The sequence below is a fragment of the Pyrus communis genome, chromosome 9 (genome assembly GCF_963583255.1).
Source record: "Pyrus communis chromosome 9, drPyrComm1.1, whole genome shotgun sequence".
NCBI lineage: Eukaryota > Viridiplantae > Streptophyta > Magnoliopsida > Rosales > Rosaceae > Pyrus > Pyrus communis.
Genome location: NC_084811.1, coordinates 6909228 through 6927304, shown reverse-complemented (window position 1 = coordinate 6927304; position 18077 = coordinate 6909228). Strand labels below are relative to the sequence as shown.

The window sequence follows — 18077 nt, the reverse complement described above, 5'->3', positions numbered from 1 at the left end:
ATGTTTGCTTTTGCTCGAAGAACACGAACAACACCCATTTTGTTCCAAGCAGATCTGAGGATTTCTTTGACCACATATTGTGAAGGTTCGTTGTCAGCAAACAGCCGCCCCACCAAGTGTATTGTGTTGTCAAAGCGCGCTTCGAGGTCAAGGCTATCCTCAAAAGTGATGTTGAGGCAGTTGAGAATTTCGTCCTCGTTGGACATTGCGGAGAGATTACCAAGTCGAGAATTTCGTCCTTGTTGGACATTGCGGAGAGATTACCAATTTCTCACTGGTAAAGAAAGCATCGGGCACGAAATCCATGAATGATATAAATTTGAAGACTCACGGCAAGATGCCGGAGTAGAGACCGGGAAAAAACACATCGGGGAAGGTCAACTGTAGCTCTCAATCATCCTTAGTACAACATAGTGCTTAATCTCTTTGAATATCAGAAGGAAAGACGCCACTAAGGCAAAAACTTGATGAAAAAGTTTGAACTCGCATTTTCTATTCCTAATTAGAGAATACTTTCCTTTTAAATTTCAATGGAGTAAATCAATGATTCAAAATTTTTATTAAGTTTTACACATGTTTATATGATGCATAAAGCAATGGTTTTGGTAGCAGTGGTGGTACTTGCGCTTTTCTTTTGTCTTCTTGTTTTCAGGGTATAGAAAGTAGTTAAATTTCCAAAACAGAACAAAACAAAACAAAGATTGTTGAGTGACAAATTATTGAACGCAAATTGAGTAATTATACACTAATATATTTATCCACGTTTATAACACGAGAGATTACATTCAATTAGGTCAAACGAAATGGGCGGCACTCGGTAGTGCTTAGAAAAGAAAGAGCGCCTACTCATGAACTCACCTAATTGTAATTAGATGACAAAACTGGGTTTCCCAGAAGCAGCAAAAATGGTTTAGCACGTGCGAAATGTAATATTAGTGCTTTGATGTACTGAAAAGTTTGGGTAAGTGAATATAAACCAAATTATCTAAACCCTAGCTGTGGTGAGATGGTAATTATGTATGCCAGATCAAAATTACGGTGGCAAAAAAAATCCGCTGTCTTCAGTCTTAACGAATTTGTACCTACAAAACAATTAATCATCTTTGATCAAAGATCAAAACCACGTACCCATAAGAACACCTTTGATCAAACACGAAAGCTTATTGTTTTTTTAATCGCAATAGACACACATGTGGCTTACTAGAATTTGGTGTAGAATGAGGTATTTATAGGAGCATAGGGTCGGCCACATGTGTAGGTTTTTCATGCCATTTGTCGTCATCCAGTTGGCCAAGGTGTGTCATGCATCCCCTAGAATGGAGGAAAGAATTATCCCTAAGATATTATTAAATAAATAATATCATGGATTATGTCATAGTATTTTTGTGATTCCTTGCTTTATGGAATTGGTCTTCAATTAGGAAAGCAGAGTTTGGGGAAGTTGTAGTCAGCAGCTCAAGTCTTCAAGAAGGTTGAACTGTGTGTGGAATAAATGTGAGTCTCACCAATTTAATAAAGACATTCTTGTTAGTGGTAGATGAAAGTCCACATGTCAACTCTAGAATCTTTCAGAATATTTTTTATTCTGCAGCGTGGATTTATGTGTAACAAGAGTGGCGGCCGAATAAAGAGAGCCACAAATGCCAACATAACTCGCCCGGCTATTACATTTATCATTGGAAATTAATACTCTCAATTTCCTACTTGTCCAACAATTCGAGGTACATAATCATGAACATCAATCTGGTGTGTTTAAACTATATACCTAGCAGAAATATAGTTCTTATCAGTGTGTCTGTTATGCTTTTAGAATCAAGATGGAAGGATATATATCTCCTCGTTTCATCCTCCCCACAAGTTTCTGAAGAGATTTTAGATTTGCGACTATTAACTACTAAAAGGATGTTTGCTAGCGACATGGGCGACATGCAACGTGGGTTTATACGTAGTTGTGGGCAATCGTGCCGGAAATAAATCCGAAGCCTACATTTCGATTTGGAATGACAATTATTGATTCTTTATTTTGTATTTTATATCCATGTTCTAACCTGAATCGAAGGCCTTGGTTAAGAATCAAAAGTTTTAATCTACTAATTTTTCAAAACAATAAGAAAGTAATTAGAAAATGATTGTGGAATGAACCCCAAAGCAACAAAAAGTCAAAGAAAATGTCAAGAAGATCACATATTTAAATCACATTGGTGTACTATCCGACGTGGTAAGTGACGTTATACCACGTCAATTAATAAATTTATCTTATTAGATGTTATGGTGTATCTAACGCTTTCCACATGACATGATACACCAATGTAGTTTAAAAACATGATCTCCTTAGCATTATTCAAAAGTTAGTATAGTTAGTCCAACGGTGAGAATTAGTGTAAGATGGTTTTAAAATGTGGTCTCAAAACTCTTTACGCAAGGAAAAATACAAATGGAAACCAAAACAAACCCAAATCGAGAATCTTATATGCCAAACGAACCTAAAACGATCACATTGGCAACAGTGTGTCCAAATCATTACCAACATAGTCGATTTGAACTTACCAATTAGATCCTAAACCAAACCAAAAAAAATATCAAACTCTTGCCCAACCTTATCCACAAATACGAAGGATTAAAGGTAGGACGGACCCAAGCATGACTCTTAGAACTAAACAAAACATTAACTTTTCTTGCTCGGAATTCAATGAGGCAGAAGATCTGCATAAAAATGCACACACCATTATATTCAATTTTTTTTAATCTAGACGTGAATATTCGTAAGGGATGTGATATCCACACATTTCTTCTTACTTTTCAAATATTTTTTTAATTTTCAACCGTCAGATTGGATGAAATAAAGAAGATCAACGAACAAAAATTAACAAGAGGTATGCGAGAAGTAAAAATGAATGTGTGGATAGCACACATCTATCCGTAATTCCCAAGGATCTTGGCACATGTCTCTCTCTACATTACCCATATTGTGACGAAATATCAATTGAAAATCCATGCAGCTTATGAGTCATGATTAAATAATAGGTGATCCGATATAAGCATCACTAAAATTGGTGATCTGATACAAGCATGACTAAATAATTGGGGATTTTATATAAGCATGCTAAAATATAAGTAAATTACTTATACAGGATGATATTTAAATTGACTTATTTGTCGATTTGCTTTTCGAACTTGTATATAGTTGCAATTTTTTTTTAAAATTCTAATTTTAGCCTATTATTCCCTTGAACTTTTGTATATAACCAATCCCATTTCCCTCCCCCCCCCCCAACCTCCCCAACCTCCACGTGTTAGATTTTGAAATTTTCCATCCATCTTACACGCGAACAACACATGACAATTGTACAAGGACAAAAGATAATTTTGTTTCGGTAAATTGAGTGCAAAGCCAATACTTTGAAGCTGCTAATTGGACTCTCATGACTAATTCAAATAGAAAGTGTCCAGAGTCAACTAGTAGAAGAGAATGTTCAACTACTAGAAGAGAATGAGAAGAAGAAAAAATCAATATGTTGTCCACATTAAGGATAAAATTGTTTTACCTCAAACATTTGCCATGTGACAAAAATGATTAGAAAATTGGATGAAAATTTTCAAAATCTATGGTTAGGAGAAAATTAATAAATTATAAAATTCAGGAGATAATCAGGTAAAATTAAAGTTTAGGAAAAATAAATTAACAAGTCTTACATGTTCAGGAGAAAATTGACAAACATTCTTTTAAATTACTATAATGATATAATCTACCATAAGTGCAATTCGAACTTGAATAAATAGTAGCTGTAATGTAATGGTCAATTGGCTTAACTCATAAAAGTAAAAATATAAATAAATTATTTTTGACCTTTTGGTTATTCTTATTCCAAAAAAGTTTGTTTCATTTTTTTTCACCTTTTCGTTTGGCAAATAGGTTTATATGGTTTTTTTTTTTTTAATTTATTTTTATTAGGTACTTACCTGTCTTACTTTTTAATTTTTACCTTCACTATATATTTGACCTTTTCGTACGATATATGTCATTACATTACTAGTGAAATATATATTGTTTAAATGTTTCTTCACCTGTAAAGTGATATATGTGGCGGTATTTCTTAACACGTCGTCATATCATTTCCTGGCCCCCGTCCTTTTGCTATTAAATTTCTCCAACAAGAAAGTAGGACGCAAGTTCATGCATCCAACCCGACCCCCTCCCCACCACTATATATACCCCGCTCCCAACTCCCACCACAACTCACAATTTCATACCCCCTGGATTTCTCAATCTACACCTCCTCGAAACGCACCATTTCACCATGCCTTGCTCCGATTCCTCCGTTTCCGTAATTTCGCAATGCACAATTTACCCCGACCAGAAATCCGCCGTCAAATCTCTCAAGCTCTCCGTCTCTGATCTTCCCATGCTCTCGTGCCACTACATCCAGAAGGGCGTCCTCCTCGACTCCCCGCCCTTCTCCGTCGCCGACCTCCTCCCCTCCCTCAAACACTCCCTCTCCCTCGCCCTCTCCCACTTCCCTGCCCTGGCCGGTCGATTCGAGACGGACGCTGACGGTCACGTCCACATTGTCTGTAATGACGCCGGCGTCCGTTTCGTGCACGCCAAAGCCAAGAACCTCTCTCTGGACGCCGTCCTGCAGCCCAACGCCGACGTTCCACATTGCTTCAGGGAGTTCTTCGCGTATGAAAGGATTTTGAGCTACTCCGGCCACTTCAGACCTCTAGCCGCCGTACAAGTCACCGAGCTCACCGACGCCGTGTTCATCGGATGTACGGTCAACCACTCTGTCGTCGACGGCACATCCTTCTGGCACTTCTTCAACACCTTCGCCGAGATTAACGGAGGCGCCAGGAAAATCTCAAAATCTCCTGATTTTTCCCGCGACACCGTCTTCAACTCGCCGGCGGTGCTCCATTTCCCAGAAGGCGGCCCTAAGGTCACCTTCTCCGGCAACGATCCGCTGCGTGAGAGAATCTTCCATTTCACCAGAGAATCAATTCTCAAACTGAAAAACAGAGCAAATAACACTCATCTGTTCAAAACAACGCATAACTGTAACAGTAATGGTAACGGTAACTCTAACGATAACGGCCTTTCTGAAACGGCCGAGATTCTCGGGAAGCAGTTAAATGACAGCTGGAATACCGTCCACCTATATAACGGCGCGAAAACGGCGGAGATTTCGTCGTTTCAATCTTTGAGCGCACAGCTCTGGCGTTCCGTGACGCGTGCCAGGAACCTACCTGATTCCAAAACGACGACGTTCCGAATGGCTGTGAACTGCCGCCACCGCCTCCAGCCGAAGATGGACTCGCACTACTTTGGTAACGCGATACAGAGCATCCCGACCGTCGCCACCGTCGGCGAGCTGCTGTCCCGGGATCTGCGCTGGGGTGCCAATCTCCTCCACAACAACGTGGTTGCGCACGACGACGCCACCGTGCGCCGCGGCGTAGAGGATTGGGAGAGCGCGCCGAGGCTGTTCCCGCTGGGGAACTTCGACGGCGCGATGATTACGATGGGCAGCTCGCCGCGATTCCCGATGTACAACAACGATTTCGGGTGGGGCAAACCCCTCGCCGTGAGGAGCGGCGCGGCCAACAAATTCGATGGCAAGATATCGGCTTTTCCAGGGAGGGAAGGCAGCGGCAGCGTTGATTTGGAGGTGGTTCTGGCTCCCGAGACGATGGCTGGGCTGCTGTCCGATGCGGAGTTCATGCAATACGTATCGGTTGTAGACTGAGCCGGGTTGTAGGCGGTCAAACCCGCGCTGTGGGTGGGACCCGCCGTTAATGTTTCAAATTACGGTTAATCCGTTATGGTGGCTGGCTCGTGGGATTTAGGAATTGGTCAAAACTTAGTCAATCGCTGTGGTGAGATTGATTTGGACGGTTGCGATGAGACGTCAAAACAGCGACGTTTTGGCTTCTAGTGTAGTGTGTGGGAGTGGATGTCTGTACTATAGTAGGGGAATTATTATATTATATTTCATCTGCTTAAAGAATTATGCATGTGACGAAAAATTGCGGAATTTCTTAATATGATAATAATCCATTAAAAGCCTCTATTTTTTGTGAATTTTTAGTAGGAGTCCCATCTCCTTGTATCCAAATCACAATCTGAAATATATATATATATATATATATATAACAATTATTTGACAAAAAAAAAAAAAAAAGCAAAAACGAGTATTTGCAAAAGCAAAATCCTAATAGGTGACCCATTTTTTTATTTGAGTTCTGTTAATCAAATATCCATTTCGACTGTATTTATTGAAGTTTTAACAATTCAATACAGAAAAGAACCAATCCAACCTTTGGCGAATTTGGAAGTGTCAAAATAGGATGGTTTTTTATAAGATTGCAGTGGACCTAAGGGAGGCGGTGGAACTTTTGAGACAACATTGGAGTGATATTGAATTGGATGCGGGGGAGGGAGGACAAAAGGCATGTCGACAGGATCTGCAAGTTAGAGGCGATGAGGGTAGCTGGTCTAAACCACCATTTGGGACGATCAAAGTCTATTGTGATGGTGCCTGGTGTTCTCGAACTGGAACGAGGGGTTTTGGATGGGTAGCAAGAGATTTTGCTGGGACTACTGGAGGGGTGGGTAGTGTACTGTGCTAGTTGAGTTTAATGGCTGAGGCTGAGGCAATGAGGGAGACGTTGTTGGCATGTGTGGAGAGGGGGTTTGACATGGTCCAAGTGGAATTTGATTCAAAAAACTTGGTGGATATATTGAATGGTGCATTACAAAATGAGGCCATCATTGATAGTATTGTGTGGGATATTCTACAGTTAAAGCAACAATTACGGTCAGTTGAATTTCTTTTCACTTCTCGTGTCTGTAATGGGGTCGCACGTCAGGTGGCAGCTTTTTTCATGAGTGTGGGGGGTGTGCATGTATGGGATTGTTTTGAGCCATAATGGTTGTTTAATGTTCTGGCATCTAATTGAAACATTTCAATTCGAATTTAATGATATCTACTCTTTGGAAGAAAAAAAAAAAAAAAAATCCCAACCTAGAGCTAATTGGCTTTGGATTGAGATAAAATGAACACAAAATTTTTCAAATGATGGTCTTACAATTTACTCGTTTTCCTTTCTATGTAAATACAAGTCATACCAGAGAAATTCAAAAGTATTTATAATTAATAACCAAAATTTGACTCTTAATTTCAAAAATATCAATTTTTATAAAAGCTTTCAAATATAACAAAATATTCGCTTGAATAGACATAAACACCCTTACTTTTTGATGTTACCTTCAGACATGGAGGGGAAATTGTAGAGCCGCATCCCAATTGCCGAGCAAACTTCCAAATTCAAAAGTAATTTTCGCGATTTATGAAACTACCATGGATACGATTTTATCAAGCGGTGCTTTGTCCACGTTTCTTGAATTGCCTTCCACTTCTCTCTCTCTCTCTCTCTCTCAAAATTCTTACTTTTTTCTTCAGTTGTAATTTTTTATATTGATAATATATGCAATTTTTATTGTCTAATCAAAATTACAGAAGTAATTTTATTTTCCACCTCTCTCTCTCTCTCCCCAAATTTCTGTAAATTTTTTTTCCAGTTGAATTGTCTAATCAAAATCTTTTCTGCAATTTTATTTTCCACTTCTCTCTCTGTCCACATTTCTATAAAAAAATTTCTTGTTGAATTGTCTAATCAAAATCATTGATTCTCCTTTTATAATTATTTATCTCAACATTTTCTTTGTAAAAGATCATTGATTCTCTTTTTATAAACACAATTTTGAGCAAGCACCCATTAAGAACTTTTCATCTGATAAACAAATTCATATCGCTTTCCAAAAAATTCTGGTTTTTCCCGAATGAAGTTGTCCCATGGATAGTAGATAGAACAATGCCTTTGCATTCGATGACACAAAAATAAGTTTACTACCACGTGAAATTCAGATTCAAGAATGCAATGATATCTAGAGATAAGCTTTACACATAATAATGTATTATTGAATTCGAACGTCATGTGATGATGAATCCGTTCCATGCAAGTTATTTTCGTCAGTGAAGGAGACAATAGTATCCCCAATGGTCCCCAAACCGAACCGCGTCTGAGAAAGATATAGACCTCGACCATTTATCCCAACTGCCAAAACTTCTTTTCATCGGGCAGCAGGCAGCAGGCACCACCACTACTGAGAAACAGTGCAGCAGGTGTCTGTGCATGTGTTCCGCAAGTTGGTCCCAACCATCCAAAGCGCACGTTAGATAGATTCTCCTCTCTTTTTACACTTTTGACATGTATTGATTTGGTGTTTCGCAAATTAACCACGAAATTTGTTGTGAGATGTATCAAACTTCCTGTCCAAACCCAACTCTTAGTTTTACATTGTACACATAACCTAAATTAACCTAATTAGCTCGAGTTGTGAGGACGGGGTGAGGGGAAATGGCTTAGAATTAGATAAGATTAATGGTTTGACTCTAACCAGAAAATTGAGCTGATTGCAGTTCGGTTTGTCTAAAAAAGTACATGTTCTGATACAATGCACAACAAAGTAGATGTGAGGTTTTATCATGATAGGCATGTAGTTTACTTTATCGCGTCAAGTCTTCAGTGTGCAACTTTTACATTATTCAACAAGACCGTAACAGACGTCTAAATCCAATCCCATATGTTATATGTGACAACCTTGGCATGGAGAAAAATACTTTCTGGCCCTGGTTTTCTTGTGCCCATCCTATTGAGGATAGAGACTGGAAATAGGGAAACCGGGACAGGGAAGTCTCTCTCTGATCCAGGGGATGCACCGGGATGATTTTCGATGTTGTGGTCCATGGCCTGCTGCCTATAGACCACCATGTACATGAAAATGTGTTACCACTTTCAGTTAGACCTACTCATTCGAATGCATGTGAACTAGTTAATGAACACCAGAGCTATTCCTTCCCTGTACTTACTGCAACTGGTCCTCAGGTACCTGATCTATGAGTGAAGGAGATGATGTGCATGTGAAATGCATGGAATCAGTGACCCTACACTTGAACTTACTCTCAGCTGACATCTGACAAAAAGTTACCGCGTTAAAAAAACGCATGAGGAACTTGCACAACATTAGATGCACAAAACATGCACACAGATCTCTCATTACAAATTGCATGGTAAGATGTGGCAATGATGGGTACAAATGCAGTTTCGTGAACATAAAAATGAGCAAGAGAACGACGTAACTGACATTGTCTACCGTTCCATATTTACAAACAAATAATCTACAATTATCCCAAGTATAATCCAACAATAACTTCTTTTGAAGCGCAAAGCAAGTTTACAAATAACTAGTTACCTGTGCTGAAAGCAGTAGGACCTGAAATCACCTGTACTTGATTGCTGATGTGGTTGGAGGAAAAATGCGCTTCATGAACCACTGCAGAGGTCTAAGAAATTGCGCTCTCTTCTTCCTCCAGAACCAAATGGCAGCATTGTATTGCTCATTTCGAATTACTCGCGTGGCTGCTTTCCAATCGTATTTCTCCATTTCCTCACGTGCTGCCTTGCCAATTGTTTCCCTTAAGTCCTTGTTCTCCAGCAGGGGCTGCAACTTACTTAAGCAGTCATCAAGGTCATTATAATCGTAGAGAAAGCCAGTTTTCCCCTCCTGATCTGTGGGAATTATATCTGGGATTCCACCAGCTCGAGCTCCCACCACAGGGATACCTGAAGACATAGCCTCCAATACAACAAGCCCAAGTGTCTCTGATTCTGAAGGCATCACAAAAACATCGCCACTGGCATATGCCTGCGAGAGCTCTTCACCTCCTAACATTCCTGTAAATACTGCAGGCATGCCATCAAACAGTTTTTCCAGATCCTCCCTGCAAAAATAAAAGCCATACAATTGAATGAGTACAAGTGCTTTTTATGTTGAGAAGGGAACACGTTTTTTCCGGCATTTCCAATAACAAGCTGCTGCATCAATTTTTCACAAGCTTTTCTGTAGACGCAGATTACCACCTAGAATTCTAAAAGTTCACTATGTACCAGAGTAATACCTGTATGGTCCATCTCCAATGAAAGCAATTCGTGCTCCAGGAAGCCGATCCATGACACTGTTAAATCCAAATGGTTCATAAGTTAAAGGCTGCAAATTGTAAATATTTTTATAAAATCAAGGTACAAATTAGAGAGGAGATCTACCACAAGATATAACAACATCCACGTTTAAATTTTAAATATGTTATTTGTAAGAGAGAAGCACGCTACCTTTTCAGAAAATCCAAACTCTTCTCCACTCCAAGTCTTCCAACATGAACAATTAAAGGTTTCTCAGGTTCACCATTGCTGTTCACAACAACATACACGAATTAAAAAAAGTTTCCAACCCAATGGGAAAGTGAGAGAGGCAAATTGACTAATAGAGGCACTACCTTAGTCTTATACGCATTTCATGAGAACGGAAGCGGGGATGGAAGCTTTCCGAATCAACACCCTTATTCCAAAGACGGATTGTATTAGCTGCAAATAAGCAATTAAAGATTAGTTTACAATTGTGCTGAATGGACACATTTTTTTTCCTTTCTAATCAATCCAAATTTTCCGAAAAGTAAATCTGGGATTGAGACATCAAACACTTTCACTATAATCACCTGCGGCCACCCCAGCTTCTAGGAGATCCTTACTGATTGCAGCTGATGGCACTAGTGTGAGATCAGCAGCTCTGTGCAGAAACTCTGATAACGAAAACAACAATGGTAATTATATGCTCTGGTATCCATATCACTATATGAGGCCAGTATACAGTTAGGGTTACATACTTATGACCAACCACATGGGTTTCACCAGCCAACTGAAGGTGTATCTCGGGATATATCTGCATAACAAAAGAGACCAAGGCTCAGTCCAAAGCACTCATAAACATACATTACTTTCTTCATAAGTAATTAAATGAATTTGAATTTTCAAAATATAAAATGATATCTGACAAACTTCAATAATATAAGGAATTAAACTCACACTGGCACATGAGTGTGATACGACATCACTATAGGGACACATAACAACTTAGCGATAATGAGGGCGCCGAAAACCTGAAAAATAGTGTTCCGCGTCAGCTATCTTTTCAATTCTTTGTTATTACTCTAGTTTATCTATATATACAGAGTCAATCTACCATCTACAAAGAAAAGAATAAGAACGATTTGAATACTTGCCATAATTCCAGGCGAGGATGCATGTATAATGTCAGGCTTGAACTGAGCAACCTCCGAAATTATTCTAGGACTAAGTGCAAGGGAAAGGGGCACCTTTTGATACCAGGGGCAGGGAAAACTGAGAAATAATACAAAAAAGAGCAAACCAATGGGAGAGATATTAGGAAAAGTAATGTTTTGTATGCTTTTTGTTTCTTATCCTTTTTGCACCAAAACAATAGAAATTAGATCACTATATAGCTTACCTTCGGGATCCAATCAACTTTGCTCCATAAAATTCGTCAGGAACTCCTTCATGGGTTGTCACAACCATCACCTGTACCATGTATCAGCAAGAAAATATGTCAGACCTCGTTTAAAGACATTAGAAATTTAAAGAATTTCACTGCCTCGAAGTTTAAATAGGCATGTAAATGCCAATTTAGCAACGAATCTGATTCTCACTAATGCAGGTTCAATTAAGGATATCCATACACAATATAATACAAAACGTGGAGATATAAAGAATTTACCTCATCCCCCATTTCACGCAAGTATCGAATGAAATTCTGGAACCGATTTTTATAACCTGACACATATCTGTGGGATAAACAGAAAAACAGCACTTTCAATAGGCAAATAACCAGCTGAAAATTTAACAGAGTAGAAATTACAAATAACCAAAGCTCAAATTACGTTTCTAATGTGTTATACACCTGTACTACTACAAAGGCTTACTTGAATGCAATACATTATTTTAATTTACGTTTCTAAGGATAAATAGAAAAAACAGCACTTTCAATAGGCAACCCTTGGTCGTTCATATCAGCTGAATATTTAAAAGAGCAGAAATTACAAATAACCAAAGCTCAAATTACGTTCCCAATGTGTTATACTCCTGTACTGCAACAAAGACTAACTTGAATGCAGTTCACTGATCCCAATAGAAAGAACACTTAATAGCTAATAGACAAAACTAGCCAATAACTCATCAAACAATGATCCCAACAGACGCCCATGACATGCCAGAATGGACAAACCAGCAAGCCGGACAGCAGCTGGCAGACGGAAAGAGCCACTAAATCTACCAGCTAAAACAGTAGCACAAGTCATTTTTTAACACTAAATTTGAAGTCAACCGAAACTAAAACAACGAAATTTTAGCTGAAGTTAACGATTAGTTGACGTACAACCTTCAAAGGAACCACAAATGCCTCATAGTTAAAGTTTAAAACCAACAGAAATTCTCGATGCAGGACGTCTGTCATAGACAATTCACCTAACACAATGTTAGTTAAATCTAAAAAACCAGATTAGAAGCAAACCTACTGCCAATGGCAGCACCTAAATGCATAAACTTCACTTAATTATGCCTTAAAAAATTTAAACAGCCACAATTAAAGAGAGCAAAAGAAAGCATTTTGACAACATGGGTAATCTCAAAATTGAAAATTTAGTGAAGCTAAATCAAAGTAGCAAAACAGTAGGGACAGAGAGAGAGACTCACGCAAAGGGAGAAGGCTCGACGAAGAGAGCAATGCGACGAGGTCTCGAGTTAATCTCCGACTCAGCATATGGAGGAGGACCCTCTTCCTCTTCCTTTTCCTCTTGCCCGACCTCTGTAATAGTCATGTCGCTGGCTTTAAGCTCAAGTTTTCTACTTTTTGGTCTCTCAGAGCAACACAATCGAACACCTTTACCGCAAAGGCTACTGGGTTTTGTTCGTGAGGATCGGCAGGCTGGGAATCTGAGAGGAGGAAAGGGCGAGGAGTAGGATAGTTGAGTATTGGTTGCAGAAAAGGGAGGAGGAGAGAGAGAGGGATTTAGAGAGAGAGAAGCAGGAAAGGAGGTCACCATGATGAGTGTACTGTAAATCGTAATATAAGCAAGTAGTTGTTGGAGTGGAAGAGGGTTTATTGTTGAGAAAATTTGTGGGAAATATTCGATTGGGATTTAAGGGAATATCACAAGAGTTTGGGTTGCATGTGGAGATTGGATGAATTATTTGCAAAGGATATTCGTTGGGAGGTGAGGTCAAATGGAAGCTCTCCTAGCATATGCCCCCTCTATTCCTTATTGGTTCGAGATGTTTGAGAACTTGAGTTGAATCTTTCTTCTTCACCATTCAACAAGCCAACAAAACGAGGGAAAGATGTTACACGCTCGAGTGGACAATTCTCAACATTTAATGCATTTCAAATTTTATTTTTTTGACAATTAACTGCAGAAGTTGTCTATACAAACCGAATAACTAACTTAAACAAATTTTGTTTAATAATCAACAGCTGACTGGCAGAGAGTTGCTTACTTGAACGGAGCGAATTATTCCAAAAGGTAACTTTTTAATAAATTAAGACAAGATGGAAGGCTAACAAGTAAAAAGGGACAACTAAAAAGTGGGTATATAGTTTACCTTCTCCTAGTTGACAATAAAAGAAGATATGATGTGGAGTAATTAAAACAAATGTACAATATTTTTTTGTGGTACTATTTGACAATCACTTAATCAGATAATTTCTAATTTTCACCTTTAGATTATTTAATTTGAATGGATGAGGATTCCATCCGGATCTAAATGGTGGAGATCTTAAGGATCCGTACATTCTAGCCGTTTATCGTATGTTGTACGGTCAGAAATCATTTAATTTTTATTATTTAAAATTAAACATAAATAGTACTTGACAAAAACTGATTGTACGATATACGATAAACGGTTATAATGTGAGGATCCCTAGTATCCCACCATTTGGATCCGGATGGAATCCTCATCCAATTTGAATTACAGTCAAACTGTTAAAAACATAGCTTGGATTTCACCTTTATTCGGAAATTGACATGTGGGCAACAGAGTAACACACGGCCTCCATCCCACAAATCCTTGTCTCAGCATCACAGCGAAAGAACGTGGATCTCTGTGTTCGCAGTTCGGAGATCGAGAGATCTAGGCCGTTGAGAGAGAAACTCGAATTTTGAAATTAGGTGAGGAAGGTTAATGAAACAAATTAATAAAAATCATAGAATTGAAATTAAGTGACACAGTATGCAGGTTCTGGACACAAAAATTTATAAAAAATCTTATTTCACGCCAAACAAAAGGGCCCCGCCAATACTTTTACCAATCATTGAATTCACTGATTTTTAACTTTTGATAATTTGGTGAAGAAATTGAATTTACACTCCAATGTTTGGAGACAAAATCCCAATTATTCAACGTGCACTTGTTCTTCTCATACTTTTTCTACATCTGGCATTTACATGACAGTTTGGTAGGTGCTCTATCTGTCTTTCCGTACTATCTTTTGCTTCAATTATTCATTTTCCGGGGCTGCCCATTTTGCTCAATTATTAATTTTTAAGCATGTGAAATACATATCTCTTTTAAAGCAATCATATCGAATACTCTAAGGAACAAAAATAAAACCAGCGTCTAAAATCATATGAAAAAAAACTTGCACCAGTATTCATGCGAAAGCAAACGATACGACATATACAACATGAATAGGGTGACGTAGAGTACGTGTGACCGTTGGCACTTCCCACATGGAACAACCTGTTAATTAAGGGCGTTTGTGTAACTTCAATAAAGACAAAACATACTACGTCACTCCTCATTCTTCAGTTGAGAGTTCACCGTCGACTGCGGGACGAAGCCTTCTAGGGCAATGCCTACACTTGCAACATGTCATCGGCTGGTTTGATATTAAGTTTTGTTCTAACCATTAATTAAAGTAGTTTAGATACAGGTCTAATCACAAGTGTATGTAGTCTAACGGAATAAGTCCTTAAATTTTTTAAGCACAGCTGGCCTTGCAACGTGTAGACCGCATGTAGTGCCGGATTTTTCTTTTTGGGGGAAGGTGGGGGGGCGTTGCAACATGTGATCGGCTGGTTTATTAAGTTTTGTTCTAACCATTAATTAAAGTAGTGTATGTATTTTTGGTTAAGTTTTGAAGCTCTTTCCATTTCTTTCCTTATAAGATTTGGCCCAACTTTTGAGAAAAAAAAAGGAAAGAAAAAGAATTAGCCCAAATTAGAAGGAAGCTAGGCCCATAGAGTATTTACGTACTTTTAAAATTTTGACGCATAATTTTTTTCCTTTTACAGACTTTTAAAATTTTGATGGTTAGAAATAAAGAGAAGTATGTATGAGAATACAAAAAATATTGTAATTATCATTTCTTTCTTTCTTTCTTTAATGCAACAATAGCAACTAGTGAGGCAATAGAGTATTTACGCACGCAGAAGTCTACATTAGATTTCAATCATTGGTATATCAAAGTAACTTACTCTTGCCCTACTTAAAGACCTCATTTGACAGCTTGGCTATTTGTGTCAGATAAGATAAATAGTCATCGGATAATACTGAATAAAGTTGTAGGGCGTTTGGTGTAGTATCAGACTAATGATTGTATGTGTTTGGTATTGAATTGGATAAGAAAAGGGAAGAAAAAAAAATTTTGACAAATCTTTGTTTGTTTGTTGAACTTTTCTCATATTTATACATATTGAAAACCACACAAATTTTTAAATAACAAGGAAAAATAGTAAATTCCATACATCAAATTCAAAATATTTTCCAATAACATAAAAGAAGGTTCACAAAACACAACTACAGTTGTTAGTTATATAGATTAATCCAACCACATTTCTAAGTTCACAAAATAACAAATGCAAGTTGGTTTCAGTAAGAAACAGTTGGTCCAAATAGCCAAAATATATGCATGCTGCTGCTTTGCTTTCAGTAAGAAGCAATTTGTCCAAGTACCCAAAATATATACATGTTGCAGCTTTTAACAAAAGATATGCATGCTGCTTTTAAAAAAATATATCGTTGTTGCTTTCCAATGTCAATTGTGGTTACTTTGTCCAAGTAACATAAGTACGAATGATTTTTTTCATTGCACCATTCAAAGACAAGAATGTCCTCTCATTATGTGGCTTTTTGAAAAGGATATTGACTGCCTTGATTTGATCCACAATAGACAAATCCATCTTTGACAATTTTGAAGCAATCTCAGATTTTGGATCCACTCATTTCCCAAAAGCAGCTTGTAAAACTTTACCAGACTTATCAAATGATTCAAAAGGCATTTCTTTAAATGCCACAGCAAAATCATTATCATTAGCAGTTGACATCTTCCTTTTTCGGGTACTTGAATTGCTATAACATTGAGCAATAGAGGGAGAACTAGTCTCCACCTCAGCTTCATCTTCATCTTCATTAATTTGCTCATGCTCATTCATCATCTCAGTAGGAGTTGCAGCTCCTATTCCGGTTGCTCGGTCTTCCTTGTGGGAATTTTTAAGCCCGATGGTCTACTTATCGCATCTCGAAGTACTCTAAAATCAGAGGCCGACCTTTCCTAACCTGGGTACACAAATATAAAATTCATGTCCAGATTACAAACTCCCAACATATTGGTCGCAATCTCTCCCTTCCTTGATCGGTATCTTGGTTTATCTCGCTCAGGGACATGAACGTTAATGTAAGTCCCATCCAATGCCCCCAAGCAATTCTAGAAAAAAAATCATTAACATTAGTAAGCTCAATATATTTAATTACATTAATTTTAGAAGAAATTTTTATAAAATATGAAGAATACTTCAAACCAACTCCATTTAGGATCTGGGTAGGCATTAGGAATGGGTTCTGGCACTTTCAAAACTCTACCTTATAGCCTTAACACTCCATGTAAAATGGAATTGAAATACATACTTATGGTCTCCCCCAATTGACAAAACCTACTCCCAATTGTACGATTCTTTACATAATGTGCAAGTATATGCAAAAACATGCAAACTTGTTCTTCCATTGTCACTACACCATCCAATTTTACTCTACTGTGGTCACAGAGCATCTGACATAAATAATGGAACGTTCTTCTATCCATTCTGATTTGGTTCACACAATGAACATCATCATATCCTATTATGCTATCTAAATAGGCTGACCATACCATTCTCTTAACAAATGTGTAATTTCTAAGTGCAAGTTGCTGATTCTGCCTTCTAGCTGAATTATGATTCATCATGAACCACATCATCAACCAAGTCACAATATTCAAGTACCACAACTTAACAATGAAGCATGCCACAATCTTTCTTTCATCCATGTCTAGTGAAAATATAAAATAACATTATTAGATAGTAGCAAATAATTAAGTAACTGGAGCATGACATTATACATGTAAGTAAGGACATAGGAAGGATACATGAAGACATGATCATTGGCTAATTAAAGAAAAAAAATGCAAAGGAGATTAAACGTCCGTAGTAGTAGGATACAAAGAGGATACAAGCATACATGGGTAAGGAAGCTCAAGAGAGATAAGAACACTAAACTACTATCTTTCAAGTAATCCATGTTCCCCCAAACCTTTATAGTCTCAGGTGCCGTGTAACTATAAAGCCAGACAACACACATTTGAAACTTAACTATAAAATGACCTTCTCCGTATATGTAAGCTTAACCAAAAGGCAAAATTCTACACTCAACTTCCTAGGTCACTCTAGGCTCAAATAAACATCAAAACTAAATCATTCGAATTTCGAACAAAAACTTCACACCCAACAAGCAGTTAACAAGTGAACAAGTAGAATAAAACTTGATATCAAAACCTGAGCCGTTACTAAAACTTGATAGCTATATAATAAACCAAAGTAAAATCACAAATTTTACTAGGCCAAAAAATAAGACACCTAAAGCAGACCAAGTAAAATTATATTCAATCCTTCTTTTCACCTCCCTTTTTCTTTTTAGCTGTTGCCTGCGAATACAAGAAAGTCCCTGAAATTGCAATGGCGGATCCAAGAGCATTAAGAGGTCTAACTGGATTTCTGAACACCAACACGGTCGATACGATTACCGCCACTCTCTTCATTGTGTTCCCAATTGAAAAGGCCAAGGGACTAATTTAGTCA

General features: G+C 37.9%; 2 protein-coding genes and 1 pseudogene across 2 annotated transcripts; 1 reads left to right on the top strand and 2 right to left on the bottom strand.

Annotated features, from left to right (window-relative positions):
- The first annotated feature begins 4255 nt into the window (after positions 1 to 4255).
- Positions 4256 to 6079, top strand: LOC137745011 (protein ENHANCED PSEUDOMONAS SUSCEPTIBILITY 1-like). Its single transcript, XM_068484858.1, has one exon. The coding sequence runs from the start codon at positions 4299 to 4301 to the stop codon at positions 5742 to 5744; it is 1446 nt and encodes a 481-aa protein (XP_068340959.1). The 5' UTR covers positions 4256 to 4298; the 3' UTR covers positions 5745 to 6079.
- A 3122-nt stretch (positions 6080 to 9201) lies between these two features.
- On the bottom strand, positions 9202 to 13249 carry LOC137745088 (sulfoquinovosyl transferase SQD2-like). The gene is made up of 11 exons (XM_068484961.1): positions 12664 to 13249; positions 11690 to 11756; positions 11423 to 11493; positions 11178 to 11295; positions 10981 to 11054; positions 10782 to 10837; positions 10614 to 10697; positions 10395 to 10482; positions 10231 to 10308; positions 10020 to 10076; positions 9202 to 9842 (listed from the first exon to the last, which is right to left on the bottom strand). Exons 1-11 carry the CDS (start codon positions 13011 to 13013, stop codon positions 9341 to 9343), a joined length of 1545 nt encoding a protein of 514 aa, XP_068341062.1. The 5' UTR covers positions 13014 to 13249; the 3' UTR covers positions 9202 to 9340.
- A 3174-nt stretch (positions 13250 to 16423) lies between these two features.
- Positions 16424 to 17269, bottom strand: LOC137744283 (uncharacterized; annotated as a pseudogene).
- Positions 17270 to 18077: the final 808 nt, after the last annotated feature.

Excerpts from the sequence above, each read along its gene's own strand:
- LOC137745011 (XM_068484858.1), top strand. The coding sequence starts at position 4,299 with ATGCCTTGCTCCGATTCCTCCGTTTCCGTAATTTCGCAATGCACAATT.
- LOC137745088 (XM_068484961.1), bottom strand. The coding sequence starts at position 13,013 with ATGGTGACCTCCTTTCCTGCTTCTCTCTCTCTAAATCCCTCTCTCTCT. Across the intron at positions 11,296-11,422 it reads AAGTTGATTGGATCCCGAAG|TTTTCCCTGCCCCTGGTATC; the intron begins GTAAGCTATATA and ends ATTATTTCTCAG. Across the intron at positions 10,483-10,613 it reads AGAAGCTGGGGTGGCCGCAG|CTAATACAATCCGTCTTTGG; the intron begins GTGATTATAGTG and ends GCTTATTTGCAG.